Source organism: Ctenopharyngodon idella, chromosome 11 (assembly GCF_019924925.1).
Source record: "Ctenopharyngodon idella isolate HZGC_01 chromosome 11, HZGC01, whole genome shotgun sequence".
NCBI classification, from domain to species: domain Eukaryota; kingdom Metazoa; phylum Chordata; class Actinopteri; order Cypriniformes; family Xenocyprididae; genus Ctenopharyngodon; species Ctenopharyngodon idella.
Window position 1 is genome coordinate 13637084 of NC_067230.1, and position 18446 is coordinate 13655529.

General features: G+C 37.4%; 1 protein-coding gene across 5 annotated transcripts in view; it reads right to left on the reverse strand.

Moving 5' to 3' along the window:
- Window positions 1–119: 119 nt before the first annotated feature.
- pbrm1 (polybromo 1) overlaps window positions 120–18446 on the reverse strand; it is a 29106-nt gene continuing 10779 nt past the window's right edge. For 2 of the 5 annotated variants that reach the window (XM_051911744.1, XM_051911743.1), the window contains exons 16-30: window positions 17218–17857; window positions 16907–17118; window positions 15853–16038; window positions 15234–15391; window positions 14873–15127; window positions 14663–14808; window positions 13135–13292; window positions 12752–12935; window positions 12404–12608; window positions 9572–9773; window positions 9285–9434; window positions 5972–6127; window positions 3867–3916; window positions 2862–3075; window positions 120–736 (exon numbers count right to left, since the gene is read on the reverse strand). In XM_051911744.1, the coding sequence (XP_051767704.1) occupies window positions 564–736; window positions 2862–3075; window positions 3867–3916; window positions 5972–6127; window positions 9285–9434; window positions 9572–9773; window positions 12404–12608; window positions 12752–12935; window positions 13135–13292; window positions 14663–14808; window positions 14873–15127; window positions 15234–15391; window positions 15853–16038; window positions 16907–17118; window positions 17218–17857 (3089 nt within the window). In that variant the 3' untranslated portion in view covers window positions 120–563. Of the gene's footprint in view, window positions 737–1959; window positions 1980–2861; window positions 3076–3866; window positions 3917–5971; window positions 6128–9284; window positions 9435–9571; window positions 9774–12403; window positions 12609–12751; window positions 12936–13134; window positions 13293–14662; window positions 14809–14872; window positions 15128–15233; window positions 15392–15852; window positions 16039–16906; window positions 17119–17217; window positions 17858–18446 lie in introns of all 5 variants that reach the window. The other 3 variants (XM_051911745.1, XM_051911747.1, XM_051911746.1) reach the window with 3 other exon arrangements.

Genomic DNA, 18446 nt, shown 5'->3' on the forward strand with positions numbered 1-18446 from the left:
AAATGCAGCTGAAATAAAATAAATGAGCATCTGAGTCTTCTTTTAACAACAAAACAGTGGTGTGTGTGTGTGTATATATATACTAGGTTAAAAAAATTCCTACACATTCAAAAACGATGTCCTGTCACTGTTAGTTTATTGAAACAATAGACAGATAGTGTCCATTCCAAAATGATTTTAGCTGATACAACTGGGATGATATGAAAAATAGGCCTATTAACTTCTTGTCATATACCATTTTACGAACCAAGACCCAAAAACGGCCATTTCTACATTCTTTCAGAACAATCCTAACTTAACCTGTCACATATTACAATGCACAAACATTAAGGTCAACACTTTAAAGTTCAACATTTTATGAAAATGTTTAAATTGGTCTAAGAACATTTAATAGTCAACATACAAAATCAGCCAATTGAAAGTGCTATCAAGAAACATCAACACTAACAAAGCCAAAAGACAATATTTAAGCATTACAAAACTCTAAACAGAACGTTATTCGATCACAACATGAAAACACTAAGAACAGCTCATCTCACTGTGTGAGAATGAAGAGGAATGCTTCAGATGTTTTGGATGTTATACGTCTGTTGAATGTTTAGTGTGTCTCGCAGCATTAGGTCCCGTAGTCGCCACAGAGCGTCAGCCATGGTCTTGTGAGCTCCCTTGCTCTTCAGCCAATGCGAGGGCAGACGGCTTTCCTGCTCTTTGGTGAGCCGCACATCTTTCCTGCGAGCTGGGGTCACAAATGGCATTTGTAAAAAAAAAAACATTTGTTACAAAAGATTTTTAGTCCAAAGATATTCTGTTCTTCAAACTTTCTATTAATCAGAGGAAATTGAAAAAAAAAAAGAACCGTTTCCACAAATATATTAATGTTAATAATACTAATGATAAGAAGAAATGTTTCTTGAGCACCAAATCAGCATATTAGAATGATTTCTGAAGGATTTTAAAATATAATAAAATAGAAAACAAGCTATTTTGCAATATTTCTTTCTTTCTTTATTATTTTTTTTACTGTATTTATGTTAAAATAAATGCGGCTTTGGTGAGCGTAAGAGACTTTCAAAAGCTTAAAAAATATGTACCAACCCCAAACATTTTCAACAGTAATGTGAATGTTTATTTTATTTATCAACAATAATTTAATAAACCAACGATACAATAACATAATACTGGAATTGTAAAATTATTTTATATTATATATACTGTATTTTATCATCCATACGTTGAGTGAATCTCACTCATATTTTGCAGTTTCTTTATACAAAATGTAATTATTATTTTTTTTTTTGTCAACAGTTTACAGTAAGGTCTCAATTGTTAACATTAGTTAATGGATAAACTAACATGAACTAACAATGAGCAATATATTTTTGCAGCGTTTATTAACCTTTGTTAATGTTAGTTAATAAAAATGTTAATGTTAATTAACTAATGCTAACAGATACAGTTTTTGATATTAAAAAAGTTATTAGTAAATGTTAAGATTAACATTAACTAAAGGTGTTTTCACACCTGCTCGGTTGGAGCATTTGTTTCGTGTGTTTTTTGCCTTAGTTTGTTTCGTTTAGCCATATATGAACATCCGTGTATCTGCCGCTCCGAGATCACCTGAACGAGGTGGTCTCGGCCTGATTGAAAACAAACACTGGAGCGGTTTGGAGGTGAGAAAGTAATCCAACCCAACGAACCAAGCGGTATCGTAATTCATAATGGGAAATGTGTTATCTAAAAAGCAGCAGTGTCTGATTCTGTGAGTGAGCACATTTGTTCCTGCAGTTGAAAACCAAAGAGTGCCTCTTCATTTGATATAATTTTAAATATAATTAAATGGGGGAATGACAGCTACGTCCGTAAGTGTTTGCATGTATCACAAATCACGACAGCTACAGATAAAGCCACAATAAGCTGGTGGAGTGAACTCTGATAAGAAGACAGCTACTGTATACTCACATGTGACTTTGAAATGTTGCCTTGTGAAAGCAAACCAAGAAGAAAATGCAACACTGTAACAAATTAAGTCCCTGTTTCGGAACAAAGCAAACAATCTACAGGTCTGAAAATGCCATAAGATTAATAAATGCTGTACAAGTATTTTTCATTATTAGTTTATGTTAACTACTGTAGTTAACTAATGTTAACAAATGAAACCTTATCGTAAAGTGTGACAATTTTTGCTTTTGATTTTGTAGTGACATGTGACCTTGAGTCATCTGGCTATGGCTGCATTTACACTGCAGGTCTTGATGCCCAATTCCGATTTGTTGACTATATCCAATTTTTTTGACGACCAATTTACATCTTCTTTTAAAAGTGACCCATATCCGATGTCTGCATTTACACTATACACTTGGTGAAGCAACCCAAGGTAGACGTACTGATCCAGAAAAGCTAATGCTGAATGCACGCTGACAAAATGATAATACAAGCATTTGCTTTCTGCACCGATCTTTAAAGGTCAGTGATACATTGGTCTCTTGAGGCAGAGAAAAAGAGGAGTCATGTGATCGTGGTTGGATCCAAGTTGATGTCGTTTGCCACCGTCACTTTTTCAATGACATACAAATGGCATTGACGGGAATATCCAATCTGTCCGCTTGCATGGCAAATGCATGTATACAATTCATATCAGATTTATTTCCACATGAATGAGGCCTGAAACCGATCTGAGAATATCTGAATCCATGTGCTTTTTTCCTGCTTACATGTTTGTGGGTTACCCATCTGTGCCACACGGGGGGGAAAAATCAGAATTGTGTCACTTTGAACCATGTAATGTAAATGCGGCCTTAGTATTTGCATTGGCAATGTTGGTCCACCACTACAACATAATGTAAATCTGCCTTCTTACTCACCAGAGAGTGTTTGGTCCCATTTGCTGACAGTAGTGGACTCAGCACTGAGTCCTTCTATATACCTCAGGTAGGCCTCTGAATGTAGCAGTCGCTGGGGTTTGGGTGGAGGAGCCACAAATATGGGGGTGGAGGGCTGCTGTAGAGAGGGCTGCCCAACCTGCCCCTGTCCCGGGTAGGGTGGTGGGGCCTGTTGGCCTGAGTTCATCACACCCATCTACAGAAATGTGAAGATTCAGAACAACTCAAAGCGCAGAATTCATATACAACTGTTGTTTTTGAGATAAAATTGCATCAGCATTTAGCATTAAAGGAACACTCCACTTTTTTTGAAAATAGCTCATTTTCCAACTTCCCTAGAGTTAAACAGTTGAGTTTTACCGTTTTCAAATCCATTCAGCCGATCTCCGGGTCTGGCGGTACCACTTTTAGCATAGCTTAGCATAGTTCATTGAATCTGATTAGACCGTTAGCATCTCGCTCAAAAATGACCAAAGAGTTTCGATATTTTTCCTATTTAAAACTTGACTCTTTTGTAGTTACATCGTGTACTAAGACTGACGGAAAATGAAAAGTTGCGATTTTCTAGGCCGATATGGCTAGGAACTATACTCTCATTCCGGCGTAATAATCAAGGAACTTTGCTGCCGTATCATGGCTGCAGCAGGCGCAATAGCCATATCGGTCTAGAAAATTGCAACTTTTCATTTTCCGTCGGTCTTAGTACACGATGTAACTACAGAAGAGTTAAGTTTTAAATAGGAAAAATATCGAAACTCTTTGGTCATTTTTGAGCGAGATGCTAACGGTCTAATCAGATTCAATGAACTATGCTAAGCTATGCTAAAAGTGGTACCGCCAGACCCGGAGATCAGCTGAATGGATTCGAAAACGGTAAAACTCAACTGTTTAACTCTAGGGGAGTTGAAAAATGAGCCTATTTCAAAAAAAGTGGAGTGTTCCTTTAATGTAAGGAATAAATGTGAAACCTGTCAGAATCAGCAATACCTGAGTCCCGTAAGTGCTTCCTGTTGAACCTGGGGCCAGTCCATTCATACCTGTGAAAGAGGTATCCGCATACATGGAGAATAAGACACTTTTAAAGTGAACTGATACCCTGAGCTCTTTCTGTTCATGTTTATCTGTGTAGATAATCAGTTCTCCACTGCTGAAACCATTAGAATCTGATCTAATCAACAGGAATTAAGACATCTGAAATCTTTGTTCCAAATCAAGCAAAAGGAGAAATTGAGAAAAATGTTCAGACTGCTCTTTTTTCTTTTTTTTTTAAACAACAAAATCATATAGTGACCAGGGGCTGTCAAGCTCCAAAAAACGTACTATAAAAGTACTGCATATGACTTTCTGAAGTCATACGATAACTGTGTTTGGAGAAGATTGAAAAATTGAAGTTTTGTGTCAGGTTCGATATTTAAAGCACCAATCAGCCAAACACAGATTTTTATTGAATAATGAATTACATTTTGGTCTGTTCCTGACACAAAACTACAGTACAGCTTCAGAAGACTTGAAATGCATTGCAGTCAAATTGAGTAATTACTGCATCCGAAATCACATACTGTCTTAGTTGGTTAAAAGGTTGGTTCACCCAAAAATGAAATTTCTGTCATTAATTACTCACGTCGTTCCAAACCCATAATATCTTCGTTCATCTTCGGAACACAAATATATTTTTGATGAAAACTGAGAGGTTTCTGATCCCCCATAGAAAGCAATGTAAGTACCACTTTCAAGGCCCAGAAAGGTAGTAAAGTCATCATTAAAATAGTCCATGTGACTACAGTGGTTCAACCTTAATGTTATGAAGTGACGAGAATACCTTGTGAGCAAAAACAAAACAAAAATAACAACTTTATTCAACAATTTCTTTTCTTCCCTGTCATTCTCCTACGCTGTTGACGTTGTACACACAGTGCAGCACTTCTGTATTCTACGTCAGAACTTCAGCGTCAGTTACCTGCCATTCACAACTCCTCTCCTGTGGCTTTATGGGATAGTAATGTTTCCATCGAATGTGGACTCTAGAATCTCGGCAGAAGTAGTAGGTCATTTAATATGTACTTTTCACCTACTGGTTTTCAAATACTATGTATTCAAACACACTACTGTTTTAGCGATGTGTTTGTCACATACTACATACTGTAGTAGAAAAATAGGTATATTTGGATGCAGCGATAGTGTGTTTTGTCTCTTTTTGAAGCTTAACTGCTCCTAGTCACTTGCTTTCGTTATATGGAATAGAACTTGAATATTCTTCAAAATATCGGTAACATCTCATTTATTAACATTGGTTGATGTGTTAAATAACATGAACTAAAAATGAGCATATTTTTACAGCATTTATTAACCTTTGTTAATAAAAATGTTCATGTTAGTTCACGGTGCATTAACTAATGTTAACAGATACAACTTGATTTAAAAAAGGTATTAATAAATGCTGAGATTTACATGAACTAATATTAATAAATGCTGTAGAAGTATTGTTCATTGTTAGTTCATGTTAACTAATGTAGTTAACTAATGTTAAAAAATAAAACCTTATTGCAAAATGTTACCAAAATATTGTAAGTTATTAATAGTTAAAATGAATTAATCAGTGAACTAACATTAACTGCAATACATTTGTAACAGTATTTATTAATCTTGTTAACGTTAGTTAATAAAAATACAACTGTTCATTGTTAGTTCATGTTAGCTCAGGTCCATTAAATAATACTAACAGACACAACTTTTTTTATTTTAATAATGAATTATTAAATGTTGTAATTAAGATGAACAAATGCTTTAGAAGTATTGTTCTTTGTCAGTTAACTAATGTTTACAAATGGAACCTTACTGTAAAGTGTGACCTAATTTGGTGCTGTACGAATATAAGAAAGCCATACAGGTTTGGAACGACATGACGGTGAGTAAATGATGACAGAACTGTCAATTTTGCATGAACTATTCCTCTACAGAACATTGGGAGTCTCTTCAGTCGGTTTTGTCACGGGCAGGGCAGACAGTTTGCTCTATGGTACAGGTAGCCCCTCTTGTTAGGATTGGAGAGGCAGACAGGAAGCAACTGCGAGTGGCTGTGAAGTGGTCCTTACCCAGATACGGCATGCCAGGCATACCCCACGGGAAGTGGAGGGGTAAGGCAGGCACCCCCATGGGATGTGGAGGCATGCGGGCCATGTTAATCATGCCATCGACAGGCCCATGAAAGGGCAGCATGGGTGGCCCGTAACTACCCAACATGCCTTTTCCTTGGAAGAGGAAGGTGGCGACACAACATATGCATGCATCAGTATATCATGCAGTTATGAGAATGAATTCATGCACTACATGTAAAAAGAAAATTAAAACTACAATTAGAGCAAGTTAGCTGATTTATCATTCATGATTAAAAGTAAAACCCAACACACACACACACACACACACACACCCCTTTTCCACTAACTGGGCAGAGCTGTGCTTAATCTGGCCCCTATCCACCCATTTCCACTGAAGAAAAGTGGTTCTGGGCCTGAAAAATCATCTCTGCAATGAAAGCTGGAACTTCACTACAGTGCACAGCATAAATGAGTACACCCCCTCTGAACAAATACAAAAGATGTATTTTCTTTATGATCACTAATACAGTTCATGGAAAGAAGGCAAAACTAAAATGTATTAAACATATACATAATAAAAACTGTGAAATATTTGTCATTAATAGCCATAAAATAAGTAAATTAGCCAATTTTGTTTAAATTAAGGATTGCAGAAATGAGTACACCCTAGATTTAATTCAACAAATGTATAATATTCTAGTACTTAGTATGATTAAATATACTAATGAATATACTGCTCTGACCCTTCTTGGCACGGAGTGTACAAGCTCATGACAAATTGTCACATCTGTCCTGTTTAACTCCTGGATGATGAGCTCCTTAAATGTCCTGATCTTTAATGGGGAGTGTTGCTCAACTTGTCTCTACAGAATCCCCCACAGGTGCTCAAGAGTGTTAAGATTGAGAGCAATACATGTCCACAGAAGGTTTTTCACCTTGGGAGAATGCATATCCTCATTGTCATGTTGAAAAAATGCCCAACAATGCAGGAAATGAGGAAAGGGTAGCATCTTCTGTTTCAAGACGGTGTATTAAATTACACAGTGGTGTGGGAATTCATGACAGCATTGATAAAGCACAACTCCCTCACACCTTCAGCACTCATACATCCCTATATAAGAGCTTTACTACCACTGAACTTTACTGTGGGAACCAGGCACTTCTCGCTGTACTCCTCCTCTAGCAACACCATAACATTTTGGATGCTGTTATATCCAAAATGATTGATTTGGTCTCATGAGACCAGAGTACTGATTCCCAGAATCTATATTTTGTAAATATGGGCTTTGGAAATGGCTAACTTACTTTATTGTGCTTTGGCTACAGTAGATAGTTCCTGTGAGAACAACAACCATGCATGTCATTTCTGCAGGCTGCATCTTACTCTGTGAGATAAACAGTCACTCTTTTCATAGCTTTTGCTGGCTCTGAGACACTCACTTGATATTTCTCCTGCTCCTTGTCTAGCAAAAAAATCCCTCATCACTAAATGAAAGCTTAAAATGAAGGCCTGATTATTTCAGGGGCCTTGTCACAAGTCCATTGTTTTTGAATTTCTGTGTTACTTTTACTATATTTTCACACTTAAAACAATGATTTGGTAATCCTCTTGTACCACTGTACTCTTTTGTGCTAAGAAATAAGTCTCCTGACAGTTCTCTCCCAAGTGCTTCCATTGTTGTCAGCATTTAGTCTGAGAATGATTCAGTGGGCTATATAACACTTTTAATTGTCAAGAAATTACTTCTCTTTAAATGTTTTGGTTCAACATACTTACCTATTGATCAAACATTGCCTTAAACTTACACCACACAATTTTTATTTCGTAACTTTTAGGAGGGTGTACTCATTTTTGCTACACAACATTTTATCACCTTGATAAGAAAATATTATTTTCCTAAATATTTTTGACATGCTTCTTTGGTAATTGATTAAGCAGACTTGCTGGAACATTATATCTTTAAAGAACCCTAACATGTCTTCTAAGTAATTGAGTAATTGCTGACTTTCAGAAGTTTCAGAGGGGGTGTACTCATTTATGCTGTGCACTGTATGTAAAGTACACTGTTCTACTGTTTGTTCTTCTCCAGTTTTGTTGAGCTGTACAGCTACTCCAGCAGCTATTTTAGTATTTATTCATATTTTGAATGATCTTTTAGTTTCATATTTTCAGTTCATATTTTGTCATTTTTATTTTTTTTAAATGATTTCTATTTAACTATTTTTAATTCAGTTTTATTAATTTTACTACTTCAATTTAAACATTTTATTTCAGGCTTTAACTTTTATTTATTTAACAGTTTTATTCTTAGTTTTTTCATTTGAAGCGTTTTCATCTAATAATTATATTTTAAATCATTTCTGCTTTATTTCAGTTAACGAAAGCAATTCTTTAATAGTTTTAGTTAACAAAAACAACACTAGCCTTTTTATTTTTGTTATCCATCTGATTATTTTAGGAATGCACCAAAATGTACATTTTGGCTGATTCTGATCTTCTTTTTTTCCTTGTTATATGTGTTGATGGCTGATATTAAAATTCTATAATATTGTATATAAATAATTTCAATTGAAACTAAAATCATTTTAAATTATTAAGTGAATTTAGGCATCACGACATTATAATATACAGTCTGAAAATGGTATTTATTTTGACATTTGCTAATGACACGTTTAACAGTGTTGTTAAATTAGTAGCGTTAATAACAATTAATTTTAAGTGAGCATTAGATGATGGCAAAGGTAATCAACATGTAAAAACAGGAAAATTAGCATGCATAATTAAATATCCAATATCAACTGATATTGATAAATTTAAAAAAATCTAATATGGGTCGATAATTAATATACTGTGCATATTTTGCTTTTACAAATATGTTTTTTAAAATATTTATCATATTTTTCACACGCTATTCTATTCAGCTTATGTTAGCATAAAGATGTCAAATTAAACTTTTTTGGATAAACAATCCGTTCCGTCATTATTCAGCTCTCAAGTCAGTGGAAACATGGATCATTTCTGAGAAAAGTTCTCAGAACTCATGGCTGAGCAGCACCATTCCAATGAAAGAAAGGGTAGTAAAGTTTCACGATTGTTACAGTTCATGCAGTAACTCTTTGATGGATGACAGAGACATGATGCATTCAGAATGCATCAGATAACAGAAGTTAGTTTAGGAATTACAGACATCAAAACATGGCAACATTGCGGAAGGAATGAACTGGTTGAAGATGGCGCTGGAGATGAGTGTGTTAGCAGTTAGGCTTCATATTGCAACTCTGTGTGTCCACCACACCTGAGAGGGGTTACCTGCCATAGGCGTCATGCTGTGGCTAAGCATCCCCATGGGGGTCGGGGGAGGTACTACCCCCATGAGCGCCCCTACTGGGGTACCTGCTCTTGGGGAGTTCTGCGTTGCTCTTTCTCGCTCCTGCTGCTCCGCTACCTTAGCTGCCCGCTCTGAATTGACGACAAAAGATAAAAACAATTTGATGTTTCATGGAGAACCTGGAGACACTGTATCACATGCATCAGTGTCCATATATGATTTCCAGGCCAATTTCTTTTGTGAAGAATAGCAAACTTTGACACTTTACCTTCGTACTCAGCTTTCTTAGTGGCCTCAAGGTTCCTCCACTCTGTGCCCACCAGTCGACTGAGTTCTCCAAAGGAGAAGTCAGGGTGCTGGGCCTTGATGACAGCTCTCATTTCACTGCTGAAGAGAATGTACCCACTCATGTTGATCTTCCTCTTTGCTCCCTCCTTCTTCGACAGACCCTTGATCGACTTTGGTGCGGACTGTGGGAAAATGAGATACTGATTATCTAGTCTCAGCATTAGACAGCATGCATAAGGCTGCTTGCGGTACTTTAGATTCAAATTGCATACAAAAGTGCCAAAATCCCTCACTTCAATATGATTGACAGGATTCTATGTAACATACAGTGGTCAGGGTAGAAGCTTATCATCAGAGCAATCTGCTACCATGAGCGTTTCTGCAGAAGAACTAGTCACTGGAAATGAGCTACCACTTTGTGGTTCAAGCGGGGCTGTTATAGGGTACCACTTATTTCAGATTTATGGTGCTGTTTTACTGCCAAAAAAGCCCTAAGATTTTGAGAATAAAGTCATAACATTCCAAAAATGACGTCTTAAAAGGATAATTCACAGAGAAATTAAAATTCTGTCATCATTTACTCATCTTCATGTCATTCTAAACCTGTAAGACTTCTGCAGAACGCAAATGTATATGTTAAATTTTTTTTTTTGTCAATATAAAAGTCAATGGTCACCAAAACTGTTTGGTTACTGACATTCTTCAAAATATCTTCTTTTGTGTTCCACAGAAGAAAGAAAGAAATTCAGGTTAAAGGCGCGGTCATATTAACGAAATTTCATTGGCAAAAAATTGTCCATTGTCTATTGTCTATAGTGTAGCGATGTATGAAGCACAGCTCACACAGAAGTCACTTGCAAACCAAGCTGTTTTCTGTTGGTCAATGCGGTGAATTTGAGAACCAACTTGAACCCATTGCAAAATTCCTAATCATGTGGATTCCTAATGTAATTACTGGATTTTACCCCTGCAAAAATTTGTAGTGAGTGAGTAAATGCTAACAGAATTTTCATTTTGGGGGAAACCATCCCTTTAACTTTTTGAGAATCAATTCATAAAAGGCCTTTTACAAGATTAGTCAATGTTTCAAGAATAATGTCACAAGATTGCAAGGTAAATGTGAAAATATTTTAAAAACACTTAAGGTGTCATTCACACAGCATTTATTTTTGCCTTTAAAAAACTTGATAATGCTGGGCAGTTGAATGAAAAAGTAAGGTATAGAGGTTTTCAATTATAAAAGTTAAAATGATTTGAACACTGCATTGTTAGAATGCTATGTCGTGCAAGACGCTGCAAAAGATGCAAGTGCAATGGTTAAACACATCCAGCTAGAGCATTTTTACATAGAACCGTCAATTTGGGCGGAAGAGCAACCTTTGACCTGATGCGATGATGCAATGATGAACACAGAGGCACAGAGGAGAGAGCAAAACAAAACGCTGGTCACGAATTAGAAGTTTAAAACAAGAAATTTTAAAGAGAAATGTCGGAGGATTTCGATGTAAGAGAAGAGGAGCTTGAGTTTGTTGCCCAGCCCTATTTATTTGAACCATGAGAGACGTCTAAGCTTACGATACTCCTACATCCTGCGTCATACATCGCGTCACAGGTTACTCATCTGGTGCAAGTGGACTTGCGCATTCTGCGTGCGGTCGTTCGCCGGAAACTAGTTGTTTGAATCTATAAAGTTTTAAATATGGATATTTTCAAAAACGCATCCTTTCACTTCAAAAGGCCTTTATTAACCCTCTGGAGTCATATGGATTCATTTTTTTATGGATGGATGCATTTTTTCTGTCTTCAGAATTTGGCCTACCATTCACAACCATTATAAACCTTGGAGGACTAAGGATATTTTTAAATATATCTCTGATTGTGTTTGTATGAAAGAAGATAGTCATATACACCTAGGATGTCTTGAGGGTGAGTAAATACTGGAATAATTTTCATTTTTGGGTGAACTATCCCTTTAAAGGTGCAGTATGTAATATTGACAGCTAGTGGTTGAAATGGGTACTGCAGTCCAAATTCAAAATATTGGATAGAGTTGTTTCTCCCGCCCCCTCCTCCTCAGACCCAACGCTCACACAGTTTGCCAGATTAAAGACACGCAACTGGAACAAGCGCAACTTACAATGAAAGGAAATAAGCCTTACACTGTAAGTTGATGAGTTGATTTATCCGCATTTTAATATGCCTCTGGACACGGAGCTTTTTAGATGGATGCCAAGGCTTTTGAGGTCAGGTAGAATCTGCAATCTCTGAACCAGTTTGTTTGCTGGCTTCCATTGCTGCAACCCGGGATGTCAAAATACTTTTGGGTAAATTAGCAGCGGGCGGAATCACACAGACCAAAAACAAAAACAGATATTCCGACATGGTACGCGCATTTCAAAGTAGAATAACTGGCCGTAGCATTGTTTTTCTGAGAAAAATGTATATGAACTTGTTTAGGTACAGTAAAAAAATTACATGCAGCACCTTTAATGTTACAATTTAAATTGAATAATTTTCATTATTCTAGTAATTACTAATATTACTAATTTAATCTAATAATGACCGGTTTACGTGTTCCATGTCGGCAGTTTCTGACCAGAATAAGCTGCAAAATAGTGAAAACTCTCATTCTTTGAGACTACTGATTATCAGACAATACAGCCAGTTACAAAGTACTACAATGACAACTTCTACGAACAGCCCCTTTTGAGATCAGTGGTTTTCTAGGCATAAATCATTGAGGGTCATCTACTGCTATTCCTATTGCTTTTGCACAAGCACAACCAATAATTTTCATTCAACAACAGCAGACCTGCGGGGGTGCATAATGCAGCATGTCCATGTCGCTGGTCAGCTGAGTCTGAAGCTGCGGCATGCAGTGAGCATCAGAACCGTCTCCATCATCATCACCCAAATCCTCCAGCTCTTCATCCGTCATGTCCGCAAACTTGGCCTCCAACTCCTCGATCTTCTTATCCAGCAATGGAGACGGCTCCTTCTGAGGCACTATGAGCTTTCTGACAGAGATAACCAAAAGCATGAGTCCAATGACAGAAAACGAGCAATCCCATCGCTATACACTAAAGTCTGTTTTCTATGTAAACCAAGTTTTATTTTTCTTTGTATTACTTCAGTAGTTATCAATAATGAAGCAACTGACCGAAAGTAATAGATTTCATCCTCGACTACTTTGGCAGACAGAGAGAAACGCTTCAGCCCTTTAAACTTCTTCATTTGCTTCTCACTCTCGATGTAGCGGCTCTCACACAGCAACACATCCTCCTCCGGCATTTCAGTTGGCCGGCATGACAGGAAATCTTTGAAAGAAGACACTGTACACTTCCCTGAGGACAAGAAACAGTCCAGATGTGGGAGAAGACATGGTGATAAGATTTAATCAGGAAAACTAACAAATCACTTCATGTAATAATAGTCCTTTCAATGGAAATAACTCAGTGGCAGATTCAATGTCCTTCAGTCAATGTTCTTGAAACCACTTAGTAATACAACTGTAATGATGGAGGCCAGCTAAAATACTGTTACCTCCAATACAGGTCATAGGGCAGGATTCCTCCAGGTTACTGAGGAACACTTCCTTCTTGTAGAACATCTTGGTAGGCTCATGCTCAGTCTCCTCGGGATGGATGAAAATGGGCCCGAAAAAATAGGCAGCTCCATCTCGCACCCACATCTTCTCTATCCTATTACAAGACAAAATCATTCATATATCAGGAGACACTGTCATGAATCCAAGTGTGCTGGTCTTGTTGTTACTGACACGTTAGGAAGTGGCAGCTGAGATTTAGCTACAGCTACAATACGTACAAAAAGAAATAAAATAACCAAGTGGGATTCGTATGCAACATTAAACAGTCAGTTTAGCCAAACACTACAGCCCCGTTTCCACCGCAGGAACTTTCCCCAGGAACTAGGGACTTTGGGGTGGTACTCGGTGTGTTCCGACCGCAGGAACCAGGGTCTAAATAAAGTTCCAGGTAAAAATGATCCCCTCAGAAAGTCCCTCCTCGCAAGGTAGTACTTTTTCAAAGTTCAGGAACTTTCGGGGTGGGACTTGGGAGCTGAACATGCTGAATGGTTAAGTTCACGCAGCATTTTATTTCACCACCATTTTTAAAAGTCTGTTGCGGTGCGTGCCGATCCGACCGATGATCTGACGACGAGATTCAGGCATTATTAAGCTTATATGTGGAGAACGAAATCCAGCGGGAACTGAAAAGTCGCGTGCAGTCCTATGTCACCGGACTAATCTTCACGGTACTTTAGATGCGATGGAAAAGCAGACAGCAACAGATCTGGGGGGAAAAAGTTCCTGGGACAAATTGTTCCCAGTAATTTTGGTGGAAACAAGGCTTTTTATGATGTTAACATCAATGACATCAAATGCTGTTAGTTCTCTTTGTATCTTTTAACCGAATGCGACATCCAAGGCCTCAGAAAAACTTGAAATATCACCAAGTCAGTTCCGTCATCAATTACTCAACGTTATGTCTTTCCAAATCCATAATACTTTCCGGTAACACTTTAGTATAGGGAACACATATAAACTATTAACTACGACTTTTCCTATAATAAACGCCTAATTTACTGCTTATTAATAGTAAGTTTGTTGTTAAGTTTAGGTATTGGGTAGGATTAAGAATGTAGAATGAGGTCATGCAGAATAAGACATTAAAATGTGCTTAATAAGTACTAATAAATAGCCAATATTCTAGTGATATGCATGCTAATAAGCAGCTAGTTATAAGACCCTAAAATAAAGTGTTACCGACTTTCCTTCATCTTCGAAACACATTTGAAGATATTTTTAATGAAACCCCAAGCACAAAAGTGAAACTCCTCCTATGACTGTAATTGTTGACAGAATTTTCATTTTTGGGTGAACCCTTTTTGTACTTTTCAAAGCTCTATATTGTCCTATTCGATTTCATTGTATGGAAAAGAACAGCGTGAATATTCTGCTAAATATCTCCTTTTTCGTTCCACAAAAGAAATTACGTCATTCGGTTTGGAACAACATGAACAACACTGCGTCTCGTCATTGGTACCCTACCTGCCCACACGGTTGCGTACGAGCCCATGAGAGCGGATGTAGACGCAGTCTCCCACTTTCAGCCACATGTCGTTGTAGCAGAGCTGCTCATAGTACTGGCATCCTGGCTCGCCATTACTGATCTCCATGGTAGCATCCTCCCTCTCCTAATGACACAGATTGTTGGTCAGGCAGCATAAGATATTTAATATATGTCAATATATGTCTTACCTTATCAATAATAGATGGTACAGCTTTGCTATCCTCTGCCACCTCAGGAGGCTTTTCACTGTCCTGTTTGGGTGCAAACATGGAGGCCACACGGACCACAGGCAACGGCACTTCACGACTGACGAACTTCACTGAGCTCAGGGGCATCGTCCACATCTTGATCTTTTTGAAGGACTTGGTTTTAGCAGAATACCGAGACTCGCAGACAAAAACGTCTTCAGGTCGGAAGCTGTCAGGCTGAAGTTTGAAATACTCCTGAAATATCAGAACAGATTTATAATGTTTTTAAAATGTAATCGTAATGTAAAAATGTGTTTTGTTTTATTGGGAATGTTTTGGACTCATTGCTGAATGATATTACCTTCACAAACATGACGACACATTTGCCCATTATTTTACTGACAGGAATTTTGTTGTAATAGTCGCTTTTGAAAACTTCTTTCTCAAGAAATTTGCGTGTAGCAAGATGAAATGTTTCGTTGGGTCTGTAGAACCAGCAGCCATAAAGCCAGTTCTCTCCTTCATGAAAAGATACATACACACAGTTGAATAGCTACACTACTGTTCAAAAGTTTGGGGTTGGTAAAATTAAACTGGAAATCGAGGGTAACGAGGGTATGATGTCACTGATAGGCAACGCACGGACACGGTCCGTGTCCTGGTTAAAATTGCTTATTTCTCTGGATTTAAACATTCTTGGAAGCATCTGGGATAATGTAAGTACACAAGTCAACAAAATATATAATATTGTTCTAGTGGTTTTTGGATATTTTAATCCAAAAATCTTACATAATGTGCCTTTAATATACATCCTTGCTGAATAAAAGTATTAATTTATTATCTTTCAAAAATAAATCTCACTGACCCCCAAATTTTTAACAGTAATATATATTTTCAATAATTAGTGTTATGAAACAACATATATGCATAACTCACATATATGTTGACAGCATCTATTTAATGATTTATGAATGTAATACCTGCATCATCCTGCCAGAGGCGCTCTATGCAGACTATGTGTGGCTGCAGGTTTGGTTCTGTGGGCTCCACATAAACATAGTCTCCCACATGGTACATGTTGTCCTTGAAGCTGCAGTCCTGGCTGTAGTTGCGTTGCAGGACTCCCTGCCATCCACCACCTGCCGTGTCCTCACTCTTCTCAGCCTCTGGAGATCAATGTGAAAAGATTAATAACAGCCATCTGCACCACAAAACATAACAATTATGCACACTGCAAAGTTTAGGGAGTGAGAACTGTGACCCCTAAATGATTGTTTTGTGTGTATGGAATAAAGGGGTCGCTACCAAAATTGTGATGGTTGATAAAGGCTGTTTAGAAAAAAACTAAACAAAAACAAATGTTACAGTAAATGTTTGATTATGGTTTGTGGTTACGTTTGTCACTCCTGTAAATGGGTCAATGGTAAATAAGAATGTCTAAGATAAAGATTTTGCGCCAAGTTTATATTATTTAATGTGATAATATAACATATAATGTCATTATTATATATATAAAAAAAACAACAACTTAAAATACCTTTTTCAAGGTAAAACTTTTTTCCCCAAATATCATGAAATACTAATTTAAAAATATTTCACTTGAATTCAAAAAATGAATGTGAATTCAGAAATTAAAAACATGCTTATTTTAAGTTTTTTTTTTTTTTTCAAACATGAAATATTAATTCATAAATATTTCTGAATTTGAAGTTATGATTAAAATTTTTCGGGGTAATTTTTTATCTCAAATTCTATGACCTTGCCACAATCATGAAGGTGTGCTTTATGGGTTTTTTTCTGCATGTTTCTGCACATTGGTTGCACCACATGACCTTGATTTGGCAGACAAACATTTATAATATTATATAATCTATATATCTAAAGTACTTCACTTAAGTCAAAAAATAAATTTGAATTAAGAAATTAAAAATATGTTTATCACAGAAGAGGTATGTTCAAGTAATTGTATGTATGAATTGCATTTTATTATGTATTTTTGAATACATAAACGACTGAATACTATTGGAACAGTACCTTTTTTCTCTTCCTCTCTCTTGAGTTTATCTTCTTCATATTCTTTAGGCAGCTTCTCTTTCTTCTCTTTCTCAACGTCGCTGTGCAGGTGTTTAGTGGTATAACTGAGGGCGGGCGTCAGCAGAATCTCTCCGTTCTTGCACAGCTCATCTCTGATCCGGATGAAGAACTGCTGGAGCTCCACAGAGTCCTCAAAGATCTCAGAGTCCGTCCTACGACACAATTTAAAACATTCGGTATTGTGCAAATGAACTCTGTACCTCTCCAGGTACAAAAACCCCATGACAAAATGAGTACATGAAGAGCATCACCTGTGCAGACGTCTGGCTTTCTCCAAAACTTCAAACATATGGTCCTGGAACACATCTAGTCTCCTATAACGGCCCTTATCCACGTTAGCTCTGATGATCTCAAAGTTCAATGGAGTCTTATCGGAATTGTTGGGATCAACAGCTGGAATCTCCGCCAGTGAGTCACTATAGCAACGCCCCTCGTCGTCCTGGTGGCCTAGCACTGAGACAAAAAGATTGCGAATGAGCTCCTGGATGAGCCGTGCAACATCTGGGACATGCGCGTCGTCGCCTCCCTCCAAGTCTCTCCTAGTCTCCAAAAGCACTTTGTGAAGCACTAATGCATCTTTGTAGATCAGCGATTCAGGTTCGTTGTAGGTGCAAGCGTTGTTGAACATCAAGACTAAGTCTTCCACCAGAGCATCAACATCCTGGTACTTGTTGGCCAGCATGTGGCTCTTGACCTTCTCCATGTCTATGGGTTTCTTGATGGCAACATAGTAGTCTGGAAGCTCAGCACGGGATGGAAGACGGAGGAAGATTGTGCTGAGGCGCCGTCCGCGCTTGTCGGTGTAGTTCTTCACGGCTTCATAGAGCTCATTGAGTTTCTGCTGCAGAGGGGTCAGGTACTTGGACTTTTTAGGAGAGATGCCACTCTTCCCTGGAAAGACAGTGGCACATGGTCAGTCACAGCACCTAAGATGGTGAAATCCATAACGCCTGTGACTTCACTCCAAAAAATAAGTCAGAATTTTTTTAAGTTAAAATACTTTCTCCAAAAATGCAAAAACTACAAGTATTTGAAGGTTGACCGGAATAAATATTGTAGCTCTGAGGCTCTTTCACAATCTGTGTCCATTTGTTTGAGAAATCCAATTCAACCAATGGCGTGAGGGCAGAACTACCTATAAAAAGCAGGACATTGGCTAGTTGCAAATGGTGCGGAAAGTGGGAATGTTTCAGAATTTAGTTTTGGGAATATCATTGTTTTACACACTTTCTATTTAAATAGGATTACACTGTATTTTCTGATTTGTTGAGGCAGAATTGATGAAAAACTTGTCAACAAAGAGTATCCGACAAACATGTATGTATGTTTAAAACTGAAAAGCAAAACCTAAAGTAGGGCTGCCCGATTTGGGGAAAAAATTCAAATTGTGATAAAATATTGCTGATAAAAATTCTGGGAACACACTGGTATGGGGAACACATATTCACTATTAACTATGACTTTTACCTCAATAAACTCT